Source organism: Gallinula chloropus (genome assembly GCF_964237585.1).
Source record: "Gallinula chloropus genome assembly, chromosome: Z".
In the NCBI taxonomy this organism is placed as follows: domain Eukaryota; kingdom Metazoa; phylum Chordata; class Aves; order Gruiformes; family Rallidae; genus Gallinula; species Gallinula chloropus.
Genome location: NC_140089.1, coordinates 57,029,295 through 57,051,203, shown reverse-complemented (window position 1 = coordinate 57,051,203; position 21,909 = coordinate 57,029,295). Strand labels below are relative to the sequence as shown.

Below are 21,909 nucleotides of genomic sequence, written 5' to 3'. Positions count from 1 at the left end.
GCCGGCTCTCCTGCCCCTGGACCAGCCCCCTCCAGCAGCCCAGCAGGGGCTCGGGAAGAGGAGCGCCCCAGCACCTCGGCCGCTGCTCTTGCTGGGCATCCCACCAGCCCACACCACGCCCCCTCTCCCATCCACGGGGAGCGTGAAGAGCCGGCGGCGGGTCTGGGGCAGGCTGTGGCAGGTCCCTCCAGTGCCAGCCAGGGCAGGGACCGTGCCCCTGGGAGACCAAGACGAGCAGCAAAGAGGAGGGCCAGCGGCTCCCAGGACTCTTCCCAGCCCCCCAAGAGGCCACCCTCCCAGGAAAACTAGACCTGGGCCCAGGAGCTGCCAACACCAGAGCCGGTCCAGCAGCTGGGGCACACCCCCATCACTCGCCACCCCAGCGCTGTCCACCACCTTCACTGGACCCAGGAAGTGCACTGGCAGCAGCAGAGGTGAGTTGTGGGGGAAACCCTGGGCAGCTGGGAGGGTTGCCTGGTGCTTTGTAAAGGCTGTAAAACTGAAGTAACTGTTTTCTCTCCGGCTGGCAGAGGATGAAGGCACGAGGGTTACGGGTAGCTGGGCAGCTGCCGACTTGCGCAGCCTGAGGCGGCACGCAGCGGGCCGGGAGGGGGGTGGGGGGCAGGTTGCGGGACCGGCACCCCCACGTGACGCGAGGTCCGCTGCGAGCGTGGCGGGGGAGCTGTGCTGCTCCTGCGGCCGAGCCCGAAGGAGCCTTTTCCTGGGAGGCGGGGCCACCCGGAGGTGCTCGGGGCCGCGGCCTTCTGGCTGGGCCAGAATGTCTGGGCGGTGCGCAGCGGGAAGAGGCGGTGGGCTCTGGAGGATGGGCTCGGTGAGGCCCCGTGTCGCGGCGGGAGGAGGGCACGCCTTGGCACCCGTCGTCCGCGGCGGCGGCGGGGAGGGAGCGTCTGGAAGGCTTGGGGCGGGTGAGGCTGGGCGGTGGGCGGCATCCCGGAGCGAGCGGTGGGTGTCCCCCGGTCCCGGGTGCCGTCTGGGGCCGTTGGGGCCCTGTAGGCAGGTCCGGATGTTAAGACGCGGTCCTGGGGGCAGCGCGGGAGGTTGTGCCAGGTGGGGCGGAGGGTCGCTGAGGTCTTTGCCGGGCTGTGTGTGTGAGGAATGTCGGCGGGGTCCGCCCCGGGACGAGCTCCGGCAGCCGTCCCGTCGGGGCGACTTTCCCCCCTTGGGCAGCACACCTGCGACTGCACGGTGTCTGCCCCTCACCAGACTGATTCTGGTGTAGGCAGTCTGTCTTGTTGCCCTTACTCTGAACCGTCTTGTCCTTCTAAAGAAAGGCTGCACTGGCCCCAGTGCTCCTTGCTGGCAGGCTCTGGGGCTTCTTGCAGCGTTACGGTTGTGGGTTGTGAGGCAGATGAAGCTACAGAGCAAGACCCCTTGCGGCCTCAGTGATGACTGGCAGTGGTATTGGAAACCACCAGCACTTCACGGAACTTCCAGCTCCTGATAGCTTGCTAGGTCCTGTATAGTGATCTGCTCCTGCGAGTCACCCTCCTGGTGACCAGGCTTTCTCCCGGCACTGGGTAGTGTTCAGATGCCTGCTCTCAGGGCCCTGTGCTCCAGCGTTGCAGCTCAGGCTGGAAGTGCTAGATCCCTTGTGGTTTTAGCTGGAATTAGCATGATTGGCAGTAGAAATCCATACCCTTGAGGATCTCTTAGCATAGGATAGAAGTGATGCTTCAGGAAGTCTGTTTCTGGAGGATACCTTGTTGCAGTGCTTTGCCCTTTCTAGTTCGTTTATAGTGCCGTGAAAAACAAACGTTTCTTTTGGGCAAAATCGTCTGCAGGTGCTGGAGCTGTTGCATCATGACATTTACCCTACGTCAGTTGGTACAAACTGGTTGAATGCATGTGGTTCTGTGTAGCTGTGTCTTTGGGTTTACGTAGTCCCATGAAGATAACACTGTATACTAGACCAACAGTTCTCTGTGGTCATCAGTGGCTTGTGGAGCTATGTAAGCCCTCTATGATTTCAAAATAACAACAGTAAGGGTGTTCAACTGTCCTGGTTTTGGTCCGGATGGAGTTAAATTCATTTGTAACAGCGGATGGAATGCTGTGTTTGGGAGTTAAAATGGGAGTAGTGCTGATAACACCCTGATGTTTCTGGTTGCTGTCAGACAGTCAAGGACTTTCTCAGCTCTTCATGAGAAAGGAGGGGCAAAGCCAGGACAGGTGACCTAACTGACCAAAGAGAGTATTCCACGCCAGTTACCTCCTGCCCAGGATATCAGGGGGCTGACGGGAGGAAGGCCGAGGGCGGCTCCGGGACGTGCGGTTCTTGGGGGACGGTCGGGTTCTGGGACGGCTCTGGGTGGCACGGGCTGAGTTGTGTGGTTTGGTGAGAAACTGCATTGTGTATCAACAGCTTCATATATTTTTGCTCTAGAGTCCTGTCAACATTGTTATATTGTATCTTTCTGTTATCTTAGTAAACTCTCCTTATCCCAACCCACGGGCCTCTTATTTCTTGGTTTTGGGGTTATTTGCCCCTTCCTCTTCCTTTTCCCTTCCCTTACCACTTACCCCTTACCCTCCCCTCCCCCCCTTCCCTTTTCCCTGCTCTTTTCCTTTAAGGAGCAGGCAGCTGTGTGGATCTCGGCTCTCAGCCGGGGTGAAACCACGACAGAGGTGAAATCAAGCAGCAGCTGAAAGGAGCCTTGATGAAAGAAAGTGTTTCTGGGAGGGTTTGGTCAGTGATTACAGATGTTGCACAGTGGGAAATTCTCTTTGTTTGCAGTGTATAATTGGAAGAAGAATGACTTTAGAAATACTTCTGCGAGGAGGAACGTGAACTCCCGTAGGTGAGTGAAAAGACAAAATCTTACTGCAAATTCTTCTGCTTAGTGAACATTAGGGGAGGGCTGTGTAGCTCCTTTCTGAGGGATGCTGAGATGTGCTTATTCGTCAAGGTCAGTCTGTTCCCCACCAGGCAGTTACTGACCCTTTCATCCTGTCTGCAGAGAAGCTTTCAAGTTAATTGAAAAGGTACTCAGAACCCACAGTCCCTGGGTCATCAGAGGTTTTAGGAGGTGTGCTGCACAGGAACCATACTTGCTTTCCGAGTCTGGGCTCAAATGCTTAATCTTGAGTTACTTTATTTCCTCTTACAACACACATTGGTTGTAAGAGGAAATACACTTTCTCCTTTGTGATTTCAATGCTTTCATTTGCTTTTGATGCTCCTTAGCCTGTCCAGACTAACACTGGCATCCTACTTTTTGTATTTTTCAGTTTGGTCATAACAGTAATTTTCCCTCTACATTAAACATAGCTGTATACACATTTTAAACAGCAGTGAGGGTTTTTTCTTTTTTTTTAGAGGAACCCCCCCTGTATTTTTGTAAGTGGAGTTCTTTATAAATACCTGTGAGTACTTTTACTCAACACATTACCTAAGGCTTTTCCTCTGATACTTGTTAAATGTAGTAAGCTGTCAGTCCTCAGTAGCTACTGAGGTAATGGATATGATGGAAAATATTTTCCTGCCAATTTTTCAGACATAAATTCCTTTCTGTAGGGTTTTTATGTTATTAAAATGTCCTTATGGAATTGCTACCTCAGGGAGTGGTACAAACAATCTCGGTCTGGTTTACCAGACTTGGGAGGAAGCAGGGGGTTTTAGGTGACTTCCTCTGCACTGAAGAACAAAAATCTCCAGGTGTTAATCTTAGTCTTTCATCCTCTCCTTTTCATCTCCTGAGGCCTTTCTCTTAATTTAGGGGGTTTTAAATAAGCACATAGCTTTACTTTTCCACAAGTAGTGCACTGTACAGGTGTAGTCAAAGATGCTGGAAGATACTTTCAATGTAATGTGGCCTTCAAAAGAAAAGCCAAAGTTTTCAATTACTGTCACTTCTGATACTCACCAGAGCAGTACGAGACCTGGATTTTACAGGAATTGTGTGCAGTGGAGAACTTGTTCAGTGTAAATGAATGTCATTGTACTTCTAGGTAGGTTGGAAGTAAATTTCCCTGGTTTCTTGTGGCGTGTCTGGAGGTTTCTTTAGCTTCTCCTTTAAGCAGACAGGGTCATAGAGTTCAGGTCACGGAGTCTGGAGCCCTAGGCCCTTGCAAGCTCTGCCACTATGCCTGGTGTTGGAGAAAGTGCTTGCAGTCAGTTTGATGGTGGGTCGGGAGCATCTGTGGCAGTGCTTAAGCTGGAGAGGGCTCCAACTTCAGGGGTAGTTGTGGTTCTTTACGGGCAGAGGGGGGAGACTTCGTTCTCTGTCTCGCTTCTTGCCACCTTTTGCATCCTGTCATGCATCAGCTCTGAAAAGAACAGGTCCTTGGAGTTACTACAGCTCAGTATTGCAGCAAACACTATCCCTATTTCTCAAGATAAGCTTTTTCTTTATTTTCCTTTCTTTTTGTCTTACAGCTTTCTGTAGCTGAAGGAAAATGGTGGAAGAGAGTGGAATAGAGACAACTCCACCCGGTACACCCCCACCAAACACAGCAGGGGAGACTACAGCTGCTACCACTGCTGCTACAGGTAGGTCATTAGGTACAGAAACTTCCTCAGAAACTCAGTGATATTTATTCATGTCTTTTTAAAGCACAGCAGTTCATCCAGAGGTGTTGGGATCAACCTAGAGAGCTCTTCTCCAGGCTGATGGGAAGAATTTGTTTCTTTCTCATGGCAGTATGGCATACATCTGACAGAGAGTAGTGTAAATGTTTTTATTATTCTTGAAACTTTTTGATGAAGTCATGTGGATGCACTTAGGGTTTTTAAGGACGTGGGGACAGGGAATACTGGCCAGTACAGTGCACAGTGAGATGAGCAGCACAGAAGGGAGTTCAAACAAGTCTACAGTCTTGTGGGGGATAGTGAGAAACGTGGACGATCACTTGGATTTTACTATTGTGGGTGGTAATCAGAGCACTGAATCTGATTTTTCCAGAGTCTGAACCCCATGTGCTTGACTACCGAATGCTCAGTTTTCTGACACATCTGGTAACATTACCTTGAGTCACACTAGTGCCGTGGACTCCCGAGTGGAGCGCTCTTAGCCCCAGGAGGATGTGCTGGGCGATCCATTGGGTGCAGGAAGAAAATACCAGAGCATTCCTTTATAATAGTTTTATCTAAAAAAAGAAGAAAAATCAAGCTTTACTCATATTGAAGATACTTCTTGGCATATATTTCAGAAACCACCAGAGACGTGGTAAAAATGTCTGTAATATTAAATGCAAACAATATGTTGACAAATGGATTTGTCAGGAAATTCTGTTGGAAGGAGACATAGAAAACATTGCTGATGATTATAAGAAACAAGCATGAGAACAGATCACAGTATGGAAGGTTTGCTGTACAGATGTTCCTAACGTGTTTCTGCTTATGGTTTTTGCTAAATTCTGTTTCAGTAATGAAATACAGAAAGAACAACTTTATTGTCAAATGCTGAAGGAGGGCTGTGCTGGAGAAGCTGCATCCTCAACAGTGAATGATTTCTTTAATAAAAGCCATGTTTTTATTAAGACTGCCTCAGAGTAACCATTGATGGAGTGATTGCTTTGACTAGGCTAAAAATGGATTCTCGAATAAGGTTACCGATCTATTTCCACCCATGACATTTATTGACCGCCTCATTCATAGGCAAGTTACTGCAGCAGTGAAAGTGGAGCTGGTGCACAAAGGGCTACAGGATGCCAGCAGTGTGGTTAACTTTATAGAAGTTCTCTTTAAATAGTAGGGGTTGTTTTTAGCTGCACCTTGTAATGGTAGAGGAAGTGACCGTGAAACTTTTGTGCATCGCACAGAGGTTTGCTGGTTGTCTTGTGGCAAGGGATTTAAATATGGCTTCAGCTTTCTTCTTGTACCAAAACAGACTTGCAGACTCGCTGACATTTTCTGTGATGACAAGTGGCCATCAGCAGTGTGCTACCCAGTAGTTATTTAAAAAAACCCCAAAACACACTTACAGTTTGTCCCTTCAAGATAAAGGTGGTTTATCCCTTCAAGATAAAGGTGGTGTTTTAAGAAGGAGTTACCTACTTCTTTGTAAGAAAGTCATGCGTTTGAGAAAATTGTTATTTGAAAGTGTTTACGTTGTCAATGCATTCCTGTTGCCAAAATCATTGCAAGTGTCACACAAAAAACCCTTTCCACTCTGTATATGTAAATTGGCAAAGAGAATTTCCTGAGCTATGTAAAAATCTTCCAGATGAATTAGCTTTGGTGGATTTTGAGCCCATTTGTTAGGAATACCAAAGTGCAACACCTTCTGATGATTTTTCCAGAAGAATTGAATGACATCAAGGAAGATGAACATTTGCTAGCTGAATTTCAAGATAAGCCTTCATATACTTGATGGCTGGGAGACGAAAACAAATAGCATGATTTTGTAAGCACATCCAGCAACACCTTTTCATTTGGGTCTGTGTGTCTTTGTAAGGCATTTTTTCCAGGTGTGACAACCATTAAAGCCATAATCGGAATATAGAACCAGACCTCCAAATTGCTGATGTAAAATTAATGAGGCTTCTGTAGTAACATTGCTCACACTACAATATTATTAATGGTATTCTATAGTGTGCTAACCATTAATAACATAACATATTGTTTTATGAATATACTATTCAAATACTAATTTTCAGTGGGAGCAGAAGAGTTTCTTGATCTTTATCTCATCCTTTTAATATTTCTGTTCTGTATGTTTTAAAATCTATGGAATATACTAGGACAGTGGCCCATGTAAGTATTTTGTAGCTATGTTGGGGGTGTGCATGTTCTGTTTTTTATTGACTGGTGTGCGTGATAAAGTTTGGAAACGACCTCCTTACGGTAACTTGGCACGTCACTTGACTGTCATCAATGTTTAGGCTGAGTGCAGTTTCACATCTGAGCTGATCCAACAGCTTAGTGCTGTAAAAACCAGTGTTTTCTGTTTCTCTGGCTTAATTTTCTGTCTAAATTTGGTTTAGAGAACAAAATTGGCTTATCCAAGGATCAGCTGGGGGCCAGACTGAAACACAGAAAGCAGAGCGTTTAGGAGCCTGGGTAGCTGGGTGCCAGGGAAGAGAGGGCTGCCTGGGGCTCAGCGTGCTAGCTGGAAATTTCTGAGGCCCACTTCATCTGCTACAAAATGGGTGGTCAAATGTTGACTCGTCTTTTTAGCTGTGATAAATAGGGTCAGAGAAGAAAAGAGATTCCAGGCTACTATCTCCAGAAATTGAGGGCAATTGGTGGTGGTTGCAAACTCAAGCAGTACTAAACTTTTTTCCATTGAAAGGAGAAAAGCAGACTTGGTCAAAACTTACTTGTAAACTAGCTGAACAATTACATACCTGAATCTCTGAGATGAAGGCTCGGTGTTTCTAAAATTCCATTTGTCTTTTTTTCCCCTAGCTTTGTCCAGTCCCCTTGCTACACCAAGCCTGTCATCTTCTCCTGAGTGCTCAGCACCTCTGGCAGCTGGAGCATCTCCACTTCCTCCTCCTATGATGACTTCATCTTCTTTTCCACTTGTGCCATCTGCAACAGTTTCTACTATGGCGCCACCTCTAACTCCAGCCCGACCTCCAGTTGCCCCTTCGTCTTTTAGTACCTCTGTGTCGCAGTTCTCTACAGCTCCTTCATTAAGCTCTACTGCTGGCTCTGGTCTTCCTGCACCTCCTGCTGGTCCCCCGATTTCAGGATTTTCCATGTCTTCAACGTATGATATCACCAGAGGCCACGCTGGTCGAGCACCACAGAGCCCACTGATGCCATCATTCTCTGCACCTCCCGTCACAGGTAACCTTTTGTATATAGACCTTTGTGCTTGTGAGACAGGATGAGGGGTCTCCTGGGTGGCTACTTCAGCAGTCTGCTAGAGTCCCACAAGTTCAGCTTCTTTAGTATTCTTGTGACACTTAATTACTGAGTAGCTGCGCTCGGAGGAATGGAGAATGGCCTTTGAAGTACGATCACGGTGTAGGACAAGAGTCCTCTTCCACAGAGTTCTGCTAGCACTCAGGCTCACAGAAAAGTGTTTGAGAGCAGTATTTTAAAATGTGCCCAGGAAAGCCCAGCTGACCATTTATTTCTGTGTTGCTGCTGTTCAGCTCAGAGGCAATTTCAGCCATTGTATTTCCACGGAATGGTAAGGTATCTCAGGCTGTAATCTCCTAATGGGCAAGTTTTTGTTCTGAGAAGCTCGCTATCTGTAAGAAGTCGTCCGTCACATGAGAGTAGCTTCTCTTTTCTTGCTTCTGGCTACTAAATTGCATCAGGACAGTGAAAAATACTTGCCTGCCATGCAAGCGAGTGCTGTAGTTGCTGAACTGAGGTGATTTTCTACTAGCCTAATGGAAACTTAGCTCTTCAGCTGCAGTTGGGCCAGGCTTTAACCATTGTTTGTGACATGTCTTTTAAGCAGTCTGTCCAGAAAGACCTATGGAAATTTGAAGACAATAAAAAGCACCACTCTTAAGCTAACATGTCTTTGTTTAATTTTACACATCAGGTGCAGGTAGGCTCGGTTCTATGAGCAGATATTGTTGAACTCATTCACAGTAGTTGCCTCTGCTAAACTCTAACAAGCAGGATTGTTCTGGGGCCTTCAAGAAATGAAAGGAATCAGCCCAGTATTATTCTATTCTTCCTGTTCATTTTCCTGTAAAACAATTGCATGTTGCTACGGCATAAGAAATGAAACGCAGTACTTGTGTCTTGTTTTTCCCTCTTCCTAGGTGTCTTCGCAGATCCTATTACTCAGCAAGCAACTTTCTCTTCCCCTTTGGCTCCTGGAACTGGTTCTGCAATCACTTTTCCTGAGGAGCTTGAAGACCCCAGAGTAGCTACTGCCCAAGGTGGAACACTTGCTGGAGGGCTGTGGGGGTTTATAAAGCTCTGTGGTTTTGTATGTTACCTTTCAGGAGGAACTACCATTTTTTGTTGTCTCTAACAAGATACAACTTTTAAGGGCATGTTGCTCTAGGTCCTGTCTTTCCTCTGTCCTCATTTGCAAGGTGGCTGTTTTTTGCTGAAACTGTGCTGCTTTCCTTTCCAGAAGAGGAATGACTACATAAATGCAGGCATCTTGGTGCTCGTGACAGGGAGATCCTTCTACCTTAGAGGTTTTGTCACATGCTCTTAAATCATGGGAAATGTCAGAACCTCTTTGATTCTTTGCACATCCTGGGTTTTTTTATCATTTCCTAATGAACTGAATTGTTTTTTTAGGGAATGCAAGTCCTGCCTGTTCTAAACCAAACAAGTCTCCTCAGGGAGAGGGAAATAAGTGTTTCTTCCACTGAGGAGGGGTTTCTTAAGAGGTGTCTGTGGTATTTGGTAGGATTTTTTCTATTCCGCTAGAGGGCACGGAGTGTATAATGCAGAACAGATAATCCTTGTGGTGCGATCTAATCGTAGAGAGGAAATAAGCCGCAACAACTGACAGCATCTCATGAGCCTGTAACCTTTTTGGAGCTGTGACATGCTACATCTGAGTAGTGTTGTGAAGGCTGTGGCAGAAAGATGCAGGGACTGTGTGTGAGCTCTGAGCTGTCTTCAGGAGCAACACGACTATCTGTACTGTAAATCGGAAGGAAGAATCAAGATTGACGTCCCAGTGGGACTGGAGACTTTTGGAGGGGCTTTCAAGGCCTTTTGAAGAAGAAAATCTGGAAGAATGAGTTGTGTGTGACGTGGCAGAGGGAGCCCTCCCTTACTCCAGTCATCTTGACAGTGCTACAGTCTTAAAGAGCAAGATTAATCGTCGATCAGTATGGTGAGAGCAGAGTTGTCGTGCTGCTTTTTTCTAGGGCACGTGTCTTATAATCATAAAAAGACAGCTTCTTTGGTCTTCAAGTGAAAATGTCTTCCAGTCACCATATTCCTCTTGCTTTTTTGCGATAGAAGGTAATGTTCCAGAAGAGAAGGTTTTCCTTGTGACATGATTTTGTAGCCCGTTTGAAAGGGCAGTAGTGAATTAGTTGAAAAGCCAATCTCATCCACGTTATTGTTGCCTGTATACCAGTAGGATCCAGCAAGTGACCTATGTCTGTTTCTGGAGAATGTGTATGATTGACTTCAACCCAAATGTAGATTCTTTGATTGGAGTATTAAATGTTGTACGTGCTCTGTGTTTTCCATGACCTCTGAGAATTTCCTAGGTGGAAGAATGAGGAATCATTAGTTGTACTGAAGCTGTCAAGTGTTGGATGTGTGGAAGCACACGTCAGAGTCAGGTTTTTAAACATCAGACAGAATCTGTGAGGCTTAACTGTCAGTTGTTGCAGAAATGCAAGCTGGATTCTCTGTTGAAGTGCATACACGGCAGTGCTGCAGTTATCTCTGTTTCTGCTCTTGAAATCGATTGAACTACCTTTTTTGCTCTGCTGTTCTTCAGAAATCCAACACCATTCTTTCAGATGTCCCTCAAGGTAGATAATAGGCCAGCAAGACCCTGTCAGTGTTTGTGCTTACATTTAATGAACTTTTAGGTCTGTCAGCAGCTCCACCTGGGATTTGGCTGGAGAAGATAGAGCGTTTTTTCAGCGTTGTTTAGAATCTACTTATAAATTGAGGAATTTCAGCTCAATTTCAGCTGTAAAAATATTTGTTAGTAATGGGCCATTCAAAAATAGGTCCTCTTGTCTGTAAGGTCATAAAAAAGAGGCTCTTCAGTTGGAGTTGTCACAGTTTGAGTCTAGCTACCGAGTCTGATGATAGCTGTAATTAGCATTTGTTAAATGTTCAAGACTTCCCGTCCCAGAATAGGAGGAAATCAAGTGTGTTGCCCACCATCACTGGCAGGCCTGTTTTTGCATTGGTGCGTGAGAGGATGGCGGTGATGATATTTGGCCTTTGCTGTATCCGAAAAGTCACGCACTCCTAGTCACGTCTTGCAGCATTTGTGCTGGCGAGTGAGATGCACCAGGCATTACAAAGTGTAAATGTGGTAAGAAGACCACGAAGCAGCTTAATACTTGGGTTTTGTTTGGTTGGTTTTTAACTGTGCTATTGTGAGTTTCTTGGGGAAAAACGAGAAAATAATATGGAAGTCTGTTTGCTTATGTTTAGGGTGTAGCTGAGAATCCCACGGTGAAGTCTGTTCTTGATAAACCCAAACATTCAGTGGAGACCATGATTACACCGCTGGACCCTGGCATGGTTCCATATATCAGTAAGTATTTGTGACAAACCATTAAGTAATGCATAGAATGTTAGATTAATGTAACAGCACTTGAAGTTTATCTGGAGAGTGTGTTAATTCTGTCACAGTTACGTGGTGATTTCTCAGGTGCGTTGTCCAGTGAGACTCTCACTCTGCAGGCTGATTTTTTTATGTGCGTCTTAAGGTTCATTTACTTGTGTATTCTGCTGTAGTTTAGGTAGTAGCATAGTAATACCCTTCAGTTCAGGTTGTGAGAGATGAGCAAGTTACAGAGAACAAAACGGTGACAAGTCCTTGTCTGTAATCTGGAAGTCACATACTTTTTTCCCTCCCTGTTTCTCTGTTTGAGGGAGTGATATGGAATTGAGTTTAAAATATGCTGTATGTGTTCTGTTGGATCTGGTGATTAAATCCCGGTGTGTAAGGTATCGCACTGAGGGTCGACAAGCCGAAAGGTAAGCGTGCTCACAACGGTGTTTACATCGCTTTTGAGGCTTTCTTCTGACTTTCAGCTGTTCTGCTTTTCTAGCCCAACAGTATTTATACTATTTTAGGAAGCTCAGCAAACTTGAAGCAGTTCCTGAAACACTTGGGAAGAACATTGAAAAGGCTAAAACAGTCTAATAAAGTCTCAACTACCAGAGGGGAGGTTGTGGGGAGGTGGGCAATGGTCTCTTCAGCCAGGTGAGAGGAGATAGGAGAAGGGGAAATGGCACAAAGCTGCGCCAGCAGAGGTTTAGATTGGATATTAGAAAGAAATGTTTACTGAAAGGGTTGATGATCTACAAAGGTCTCTTCCAGTCGTATGATTCTGTGATTCTGTGAAGTATTGCTGAGCATTGAGCCTGGAATGAAAAGCATAGTATCTCAGTTAGAGCTTTAAAATGAATAGGAAGGAGCAGCATTGTGGTAGTCACAATTTTGTGTTTTACTAAAGTACATTCATGTCACGTCTAACTGAGCTGAGATTTCTACAATTTGTCAGAGTACTGGACAGGTTTTATGGGTTGGGTTTTTGTTTGGCTGGTTTAGGTGTTTTTTCCTTGCTGTGTTTTGTTTGTTTGTTTTGTTTTGCTTTTTGCTTTTGTTGCAGCAGTCTGGTGAGCAGTCCTCCTTCTTAGTTGTGCTAGTGCTGCTCTTTGCATGTAGGTGAAGCTGGTCAGGAAACTGATGAGGCAGAGAAGAAAGCATTAACACCTTTGTGCGCTTTGTTTTTCTGAGCTGTCACTCAATTGGACCTGTGGTGTGATCCAGCTGACCACATTGCTGCACCATTGTACTAAAGCAGTGGGCAATATGTGGAATAAAACGGGATCATCTCTCATAGGGGGAAAGGGTGAATCAGCTTGGTCTCGGTAGTCTGGGGAAGACTTAAGGGGGGATCTGGTCAATACTCCTAAATATCTGAAGGGAGAATGGGGCCAGACTCTTTTCAGTGGTGCCCAGTGACAGGACACGGGGTAATGGGCACAAACTGGAACGCAGAAGGTTCTCTTCCATTCCCTACCATTCTTTGATTCTCTTGAGTGCATCCAGGCAGCTTCTGAGTATGTTTGAGGATGGAGACTTCCTCGTGGTTCTGGACAACCTGTGCCAATGCTTGGTTACCTTCATGGTTAAAAAGATCCTTCAGATGTTTGTATGGAACCTCCTTTGTTTCAGTTTGTGCCCATTGCTTCTGCTCCTGTCCATGGGCACCACCAAAAAGAGTCTGGCTTCTTCCTCTTTGCAGGCTCCCTTCAGATATGTGTACAAATCAGTGAGATCCCTCTGGCTTTATCTTCTGCAGGCTGAACGTGCCTATCTCTGTCAGTCTTTCCCCCTAAAAGAGAGATTCTAGCCCAGTGGTTCATCTAGTTCAATATTCTGTCTTCAGCAGAAGCAGCAGGAGGTGAATGTCAGGATTATTCTTCTAAATCCATGAGTTGTCATCTTAAATGAGCACTATGCTTTGTTTCAGGTGCAGAATACGCCTCAGTTCCTGTTGTCCTTTTTTCATTGATGAATCACTTAGGAAGTAAAAGTTAGGTGACTAGCTAAATTAAGTGACTTCTGCTTCAGGAAAGAACTTTTGTGCAACGTGTGAGAAAGAGAAGACCAACTGAAGCATAGTCTTAAGATGTAGAATGTATTTAAACTGGCTTGTAATGGGAATGAAGAATAGTACACGCTCATAGATATACATCTCTCTCTCTATATATACACACACCTGTGTTTTACAGAAACTGGGAGAGAACTGGACATAGTGGTTACTTCTACCAAAGAGGTGAAAGTTGCAGCCATTCGAGATGCCTTTCAAGAAGTCTTTGGAATGGCCGTTGTTACTGGAGAGGCTGCGCAGTCTAACATCGCACCCCAACCTGTGGGCTACGCTGCAGGTTTAAAAGTAAGTACTAAAGTACCTCCAGCACAGAGAAGGGCAATGGAAACGTAGGATGAGAGAGTGGTTGGGTTTGGAAATGACCTTACAAATTGTCCTCAGCAGAGGGGGCTGAAACTCTCTGCACTAGACCACACTGCTCAAAGCCACATCGAGCCTGACCTTAAGCACTTCCAGGGATGGGGCATTGACCCAGAAAAATCTGATTTTCCCTAAGGGGAATGTCAGTCTGTGGCATTGGGAGACTTCTCCTTTTCTTGTTTTTGGTGTAACTTGCCGCCTGTTCCGTTAGATCATTCTGAAGCTGCTTGTTGGAATAGCCTTTGGGGTTCTTGTGCAAACGCGGTCACAGCAGTGAAGAACATTTATGTCCATTTTCTTCTAAAGCAGTTGATTGCCATCACATCTGGCATGCATTGTGATATGACTGTAGTTTGAAAGTGTATCAGACATTTGTTCTTAGTCTGTCACTAGCACAGTACTTTGGGATGAAAACTAAACATGAGAAATTGAATAGGAAAAATGTAATCAGAAGTTAAGAGAGCCTTTGAGACTGGGTTGTCTCCCAACTAATTCTGTAGGTGAAAGACAGGTTGATCAACACTTGCCAAGGATCTTCCTGAACAGCTCCATTCTTACATTTAGTATGTAGGAATTCATTGTGCAGCTTTTCAAACAGCTGTGCTGGCCCAGAAGAAGAGTTAGCAAGGGTTGTTTCACCACCTTTTAAAAATACACAGTTGTTCCTTGTATCTAGGTGGAACCATCTCCTTGGCCAATACCTAAACCCAGTGACACCAACGATTTTGTATTCTGTTTCTTCAATGTAAGCAAACCATTTCCTCCATAAAAAGGAGGTATTTTCTCCTAACTGCTGTGGCAGCATTCACAGCGGAGTGAAGCTTATCCTCATAGCAATGTATTAGCTGAAACAATTTTATATGGAGGTAAAGGAGAAAAATAGACATGTTGCTTTACCTGATTAGCTACTGCAGCGTAGTGGTAATAGTGTTTGTATGGCAACTCAGAGTGAGAACAGGGTTGGAGTAAATGATTCCTTAGCTGGATAGGTACCAGAACAGAGAGGGTCTCTTCACTGGACAGAGTTGGTCCAAAGCTCTGAAAGGATCAAAGCACAACAGATCTTAAGATGCAAAAATGTTGATGTGAGTAACAGGATATATTCTGATACTTTAGTGAGTTTTATCATAGCTTGTGTTACTGTTTGAGATTCCTGTTTGGGAAAGGCTATGGTGCTTTTTCATGACTTTTGTTTCTTGTTTTTCTACTGTTGATAAAAAGAGTAATTTTTCAAAATCGCTGTTTTCTGTTTAACTTGAAAATTCTGCTCCAGAGGGGTTTTTTGCACTCATCTCTGAGTGTTGTATGATGTGATTGAAAGAGAATGTTGTCTAACAGATCATGTTCCCATGTAGGGAGCCCAAGAAAGAATAGACAGCTTGTGCCGGACTGGAGTAATCCATGAAAAACAGCCTGCTGTATCGGTAGAAAACTTCATTGAGGAATTGCTTCCTGACAAGTGAGAACTTGAAATATATCCCTGAGGTGGGGAGAGGGCTGTTTCTCATTGACTCAAAGGGTCTTGCTTCCAGTGCTTTAAAGAAAAAAATGTCATTTATATGTAGACACATATAAAATACATGAAACAACAGGAACCATAGAATTCTTTAGATGGGAACACAGGCACTACAGTTTTTCGTATATACATGAACTGATACATGCAAATTTGATTTGAAAAATGCTGGGATGCCTTGATGTAAGTCATTGTTACATTTTTAACTACAGTTGTACTAGAGGTTGTAAAACGGTCATCATTCAAGGGCTAACATGTTTCTTTTCAACAGACTCTAACTTGGCTGTAATTGCAGGTGGTTTGACATTGGATGTCTGATTATCGAGGATCCAATTCATGGAATTCATCTGGAAGCTTTTACCCAAGCAACACCAGTGCCTTTGCAATATGTTCAGCAGGCGAGTTTTCTGTTTTCTTATTAAAGTTGGATTAAGACTTAGGATTTAAGATTTAATTTATGATGTCAGCTCTTACTGGTAGTAGCTACACTTGAATTTCTTAGTTTATAAAATGAGGATCAAAAATATTTTTGAGTCATGCATTGCCTAAAAATCTTCAGGCCTTTGTAGAAAAGCAGTTCTCCCTTGGGAGTCTTCATTCTGCAGTACATGGCACTTGAGCCGCTGATTTTAATTCTTGTTAAAGAAGAAGAAATATTCCAAGAAGTTAACCAAGGAAAAAATAACCTCAAAGTACTCCCTCAGAAAAGGAAGTACAGCTTTAATTATTGAATTGTTGTCATCAATCTGATTCCATGACTCACAAATGTTTAGATAGATAAGAATCCTCACTCTTGCTTAGGTACAGAAGGAGGTCTTGTAGCTCAAGTAATGCACTAAGCAAGTGCACCTAGGAGGTGCAGTAAGCACTCTTACCCGTCCAAAGGCTCATTTTCCTTTCTTTAGCTTACTTCCCAGATGTGTTTGAGTGTCATCTAATGCCAACAAAATGGCATCACCAGTGAGGTGTCTGTGTGAGCACGTTAGCAATTGAGCAGAGCAGGCTTCTTATCAGTCCTTCCTTCCGCCCTTCTTCAAAAGCAGAGCTGTTAGCAAAGCAGGTCAGTACGTTTACCCCTAAACTAAAGAGTGTCAAAGCACTGACCCAAACACATTTCTGTCCCCATGAAAATTTATCTTTATGGGTAACCCCAGGGGTGTCCAAGCACCACTTCTGTCCTCTCTTCAGCTTGGAACGCCCCCATGCTGCCCCTCCCCTCGCCCCATAGGCTGTGCCTAGCACCTGGAACCAGTGGATCTGTGACATCAGCCCTGCGGCCAAGGGCACCCCAGGCAACGGGAGTACTGTGAGCACTCTGTCAGCTGCTGCGCTGTGGGTAACAAGCTCTGCTTGCTTCTTGCAGCTACCACGTTCTCCTGCTGCTCCTCCTGACAGACATGAAACTGCTCTCCTTCCTCATTTTGCTGTCCTTGTGCTGGCCTGTGCAGGGCACATGGGATACCTGCTGGTAAGTGGCCCTTGGCTCTTGAAGGTAGCATGGGCAAGCCTTATGGGATTCACTGGAGGGTTTCCACTTGTCCCCCATGGTCACGCCACGGCTTCCTGAACCCCCTGTGGGGCCCTCGGATCTTTGCCAGCACCCAGGCTGCTGGCACCGCTTGTCTACGGGGCTAAAGCCAAAACAGAGGCAGATGGGTGCACGCTCCATGGCGTTCCCTGGCCCTCCTGTCCATACAGCACCTTGCGGGGAGGGAAGACGGCTGACCTTCAGCCTGAACAGCAGCAAGTCATTGAGCAGGACAGTAACGATCTTCTGCTTACAGGACCTGCGGGCACCGGCCCATGGCCTGGAACTCAGGCATGTCGCGTGTTGTGGGCGGCAGAGATGCCCAGAAGGGAGCCTGGCCCTGGATTGTGAGCATCCAGAATCCCTGGAACGTGGGCACAGGGCATATATGCGGAGGCTCCCTGATCCACCCACAGTGGGTCCTTACAGCAGCCCACTGTTTCATCAACGTCTGGTAAGGAGGAGTAGGGAACAGCACACAACACTCCCAGCTGCCCTGCCCACAGCACCTCAGGCTACCCTCACCCCATCCCGTTCCATTCGCCCGCTGGACACCCACTGTCTGGACTCTCCCCAGCCCAGCTCAGGAGAAAGGTGGGCTCACGCCACTGCTTCCCAGCAGCCTCCAGCTCCAAGTTCCTGGTGCCCAAGGCGTGCTAGGGTGGTTGGGCCCTCTGTAGCACCACTTTCCTCTCTGCCTTGTCAAGAGCAGGTGGCAGACAACGGCTGGGCTGTGACAGCACGTAGCTCCGCTGGCTCTGAGTGCTCTCTCTGTCTGCCTTCCAGGGACGTCAGCATGTGGCATGTGGTCATCGGTGCCACGCAGTTGACGCGGCTGGGTCCTGAGGCACAAGTGCGCCGTATCATGCAGGTGATTGTTCACGAGCACTACAGCAACATCACACAGAAGAATGACATCGCGCTTATGGAATTGGACCAGCCTGTCCAGTGCAATGACTACATCCAGCTTGCCTGTGTGCCTGATGCCTCGCTGAGAGTTTCAGAGCTGACCAACTGCTATGTCAGCGGCTGGGGCTCCACAACTGCAAGATGTGAGTTCCTGAGCACTCCTTGTGTCCTGAGAGCAAGCATGGAACACTGGGGAGGCGGGCTGGGCTTTCAGGCAGCAGAGGCGAAATGTCGACACAGTCAGGTTGCATGGGGATGTGTGCCTAGAGAGAGGAGGCGGGCCTGACCCATTAGTCAAAGCAAGACACAAAGCAAACACTGCTACAGTGCATTCTGGAGGCCAAGCCAAGCCCTAGGCAAGGGGCTTACCCAGACCAGGGAGGAGAACCAGGAATGAGCTGCTGCATTCTTTGCTCACAGCTGCAGAAGCCACCGACAGGCTGCAGGAGGCCAAGGTCTACCTCATCGACATCAAGCAGTGTAACAGCAGCAACTGGTACCGAGGGGCCATCCACAGCCACAACCTGTGTGCTGGTTATCCCCAGGGTGGCATCGACACCTGCCAGGTAGGAGTCTGCGACAAACCGGTCCCCAGCACCACTAGCAGCCCTGTCACAACAGCCCAAAGTTCTGCTGGCATGGGCTTTGCCTGGCAAGTCACCTTCCCAGCACTGCTGGGACTTGCCTCTCCTTCCCCATGAGCATGTCCTTGTCCGGTGCCCCACCTTGGCCCACCTAGGGCTCTTGATAGCCTGTAGGCCCACATCCCAGTCCTGGCAGATGAGTCTTCTGTGCATCCAGCATCACTGCGCGGAGCTGAGGGAGAGTCAATCCCCTCAGAGGCAAGAGGGGGATCTCTGGCTCATGGGAAGGAGCTAGCCATAGTGCTGACAATGGCCACCCAACACCACCTTCATGCTCTCTCCTTCCCCTCAGGGTGACAGTGGTGGCCCCCTTGTCTGCCAGGACAAGAATGCCGAGTACTTCTGGCTCGTGGGATTGACCAGCTGGGGCACAGGCTGTGCAAGAGCAAGGCGGCCTGGCATCTACACGTCCACCCAGCACTTCTATGAATGGATCCTGGTCCAGATGGGAGCCAGCTCGGCATTCAGGAGTACCCCAACAGCACAGGCATGGAGTCACTTCCTCACCACCTCAAGACCATGGCAGAAGCCAGCCCCAACACCAGCTCCAGCGGGTGGGCCTACCTCCTGCCCATTTCCCATTGAGAAACTGGTGCAGTTCTTCACTGGGGTGCGGGAGCTCCTGCGGGGCATGTGGGAAGAAAAGGCATGAGGAAGCAGGAGGGACAGCGTCCAGGCTGGGCAGCATGGTACCACCGCTGTCTGCTGCTGGGCCAATGGCCTCTGATACGCAGCGTCAGAGGCCTGCTCTGTCTCGCCCACATTCCTCAGGGTTTCACACAGTTGCTGATTTCAGCCCAGTTCTTGAAATAAAGTTGCCCATTTTCACTGTTCACCAAGCTTCGGACAAGTCTCCTGGGAAAGGGCAAGTGCTTCCATGTTCCTCGCAGCCAAAATCCAGCCACAGTCACATAGGGCACAAAGGGGAAGAGTCACTCCAAAGGCCTGCAACCATGTCAGCTCAGAGAGGAGGTTGCTCGCAGCCATGGCGGGTTGGAGCAACCTGTCATCACCCAGAGGTGAGAAAGAAGAGCAGAGGTTTAGGATTATTTCCATGTCTCTACAGAGACGGGTGCTAGGTGGCAATTCCACCAAACTAGCCCCCTACACACAGAATTTACAACCTGTATCTCTTGTTACAGGATTAGAAAAGCCTGCCTAAATTTCCATTAATTGGTGAGTAATTAACGCATCAAGCATAGTCAAATTAGCAGGCATGCTGCTTGAAGGTGCTGGACTGGGGCGTTTACACAGGCCTTGAGCTGGGTGGGTGGTTGTGATCTCCCCCTGCCACCTGTCCCTTCCGCCCAGTTTCTGTTGCCTTCAGGCATCTCTGGATGTGCCCCAGCTGTTGCACCTGCAGCGGCAGGATGTTTCCTCTTGAGTCGCTGAGGAGAAGGGCTCTGGAGTGGGAGACCGCATTGAGGGACCCTTCCTGAAAGCGGCAAGGCTGGGCACAGAACCACGAGGGTAAAAAAAGCGAAGGGAGAAAGGTAGAGAGAGAGAGGCACCCAACTTCCCCCTCGCCCACCACAGCAAGACCCCCTGACCGCATGGTGCGGTGACTCATCGGAGGCGGAGCTAAGGGTGATGGGGGAATAATCCCTCTTGATACATCCCTTTGAGCAAGAAATCAGGAAAGCATGGCAGTAGACCTGTGTGGATGAGCAGGGAGCTCATGAGTAACCTCAAAGGGAAGCAGAAGGTCTATGAATTGTGGAAAAAGGGTCTGAGCACCTGGAAAGAATATAGGAATGTTGTGAGGGCCTGTAGGGATGCGTCTAGGAAGGCTAAAGGCCACCAGGAAATCAAACTGGCAAGGGACATAAAGGATAATAAAAAGGGTTTTTTTTAGATATGTGAATAGTAAGATGACCAGGGATAATGGGAGTCTACTGCTGAATGAGAAGGGTGTCCTGGTTATGGGGAATGCTGAGAAGGTGGAGATACTGAATGCCTTCTTTGCTGTCTTCACTTCAAAGGCCCCTCGGGACCCCCAGCACTGGAAGTAAGTAATAGAGTTTGGGAAATGAAGAGCTTCCCTCTGTTTGAGGTGGGGGTGGTCCAGGAGGGTCTCAAAAGAATTAATGCACATAAATCCATGGGCCCGGATGGGATGCATCCATGTGTCCTGAGGGAGCTGGCAGAAGTGATTGCTGAGCCGCTCTCTATCATCAGCAGTGTGCTACCCAGTAGTTATTTAAAAAAACCCCAAAACACACTTACAGTTTGTCCCTTCAAGATAAAGGTGGTGTTTTAAGGAGGAGTGATCTACTTCTTTGTAAGAAAGTCATGCGTTTGAGAAGGTGTTTTGAAAAGTGGTATTTGAAAGTGTTTACGTTGTCAATGCATTCCTGTTGCCAAAATCATTGCAAGTGTCACACAAAAAAACCTTTCCACTCTGTACATGTAAATTGGCAAAGAGAATTTCCTGAACTATGTAGAAATCTTCCAGATGAATTAGTTTGGGTGGATTTTGAGCCCATTTATTAGGAATACCAAGGTGCAACACCTTCTGATGATTTTTCCAGAAGAATTGAATGACATCAAGGAAGATGAACATTTGCTAGCTGAATTTCAAGATAAGCCTTCATATACTTGATGGCTGGGAGACGAAAACAAATAGCATGGTTTTGTAAGCACATCCAGCAACACCTTTTCATTTGGGTCTGTGTGTCTTTGTAAGGCATTTTTTCCAGGTGTGACAACCATTAAAGCCATAATCGGAATATAGAACCAGACCTCCAAATTGCTGATGTAAAATTAATGAGGCTTCTGTAGTAACATTGCTCACACTACAATATTATTAATGGTATTATATATTGTGCTAACCGTTAATAACATAACATATTGTTTTATGAATATACTATTCAAATACTAATTTTCAGTGGGAGCAGAAGAGTTTCTTGATCTTTATCTCATCCTTTTAATATTTCTGTTCTGTATGTTTTAAAATCTATGGAATATACTAGGACAGTGGCCCATGTAAGTATTTTGTAGCTATGTTGGGGGTGTGCATGTTCTGTTTTTTATTGACTGGTGTGCGTGATAAAGTTTGGAAACGACCTCCTTACGGTAACTTGGCACGTCACTTGACTGTCATCAATGTTTAGGCTGAGTGCAGTTTCACATCTGAGCTGATCCAACAGCTTAGTGCTGTAAAAACCAGTGTTTTCTGTTTCTCTGGCTTAATTTTCTGTCTAAATTTGGTTTAGAGAACAAAATTGGCTTATCCAAGGATCAGCTGGGGGCCAGACTGAAACACAGAAAGCAGAGCGTTTAGGAGCCTGGGTAGCTGGGTGCCAGGGAAGAGAGGGCTGCCTGGGGCTCAGCGTGCTAGCTGGAAATTTCTGAGGCCCACTTCATCTGCTACAAAATGGGTGGTCAAATGTTGACTCGTCTTTTTAGCTGTGATAAATAGGGTCAGAGAAGAAAAGAGATTCCAGGCTACTATCTCCAGAAATTGAGGGCAATTGGTGGTGGTTGCAAACTCAAGCAGTACTAAACTTTTTTCCATTGAAAGGAGAAAAGCAGACTTGGTCAAAACTTACTTGTAAACTAGCTGAACAATTACATACCTGAATCTCTGAGATGAAGGCTCGGTGTTTCTAAAATTCCATTTGTCTTTTTTTCCCCTAGCTTTGTCCAGTCCCCTTGCTACACCAAGCCTGTCATCTTCTCCTGAGTGCTCAGCACCTCTGGCAGCTGGAGCATCTCCACTTCCTCCTCCT

The 21,909-nt window shown here is 46.7% G+C and overlaps 3 protein-coding genes across 3 annotated transcripts in view; all 3 read left to right on the top strand.

Annotated features, from left to right (window-relative positions):
* The window catches only part of LOC311203711 (uncharacterized protein), a gene marked incomplete at both ends in the record, with an annotated part of 28,258 nt that extends 23,852 nt beyond the window's left edge, over positions 1-4,406 (top strand). The window contains 3 exon segments of the mRNA XM_084278468.1: positions 384-434; positions 2,756-2,819; positions 4,397-4,406. Coding sequence (XP_084134594.1) covers positions 384-434; positions 2,756-2,819; positions 4,397-4,406 — 125 coding nt within the window.
* A 10-nt stretch (positions 4,407-4,416) lies between these two features.
* Positions 4,417-15,519, top strand: LOC311203710 (protein PRRC1-like; the record flags this gene model as incomplete). The annotated part of the gene is made up of 7 exons (XM_084278467.1): positions 4,417-4,510; positions 7,370-7,756; positions 8,695-8,852; positions 11,030-11,132; positions 13,346-13,509; positions 14,940-15,043; positions 15,393-15,519. 7 exons carry the CDS (start codon positions 4,417-4,419, stop codon positions 15,517-15,519), a joined length of 1,137 nt encoding a protein of 378 aa, XP_084134593.1.
* Positions 15,520-16,918: 1,399 nt separating this feature from the next.
* LOC311203709 (acrosin-like) lies at positions 16,919-18,830 on the top strand (the record flags this gene model as incomplete). The annotated part of the gene is made up of 4 exons (XM_084278466.1): positions 16,919-17,079; positions 17,412-17,677; positions 17,955-18,100; positions 18,471-18,830. 4 exons carry the CDS (start codon positions 16,919-16,921, stop codon positions 18,828-18,830), a joined length of 933 nt encoding a protein of 310 aa, XP_084134592.1.
* Positions 18,831-21,909: the final 3,079 nt, after the last annotated feature.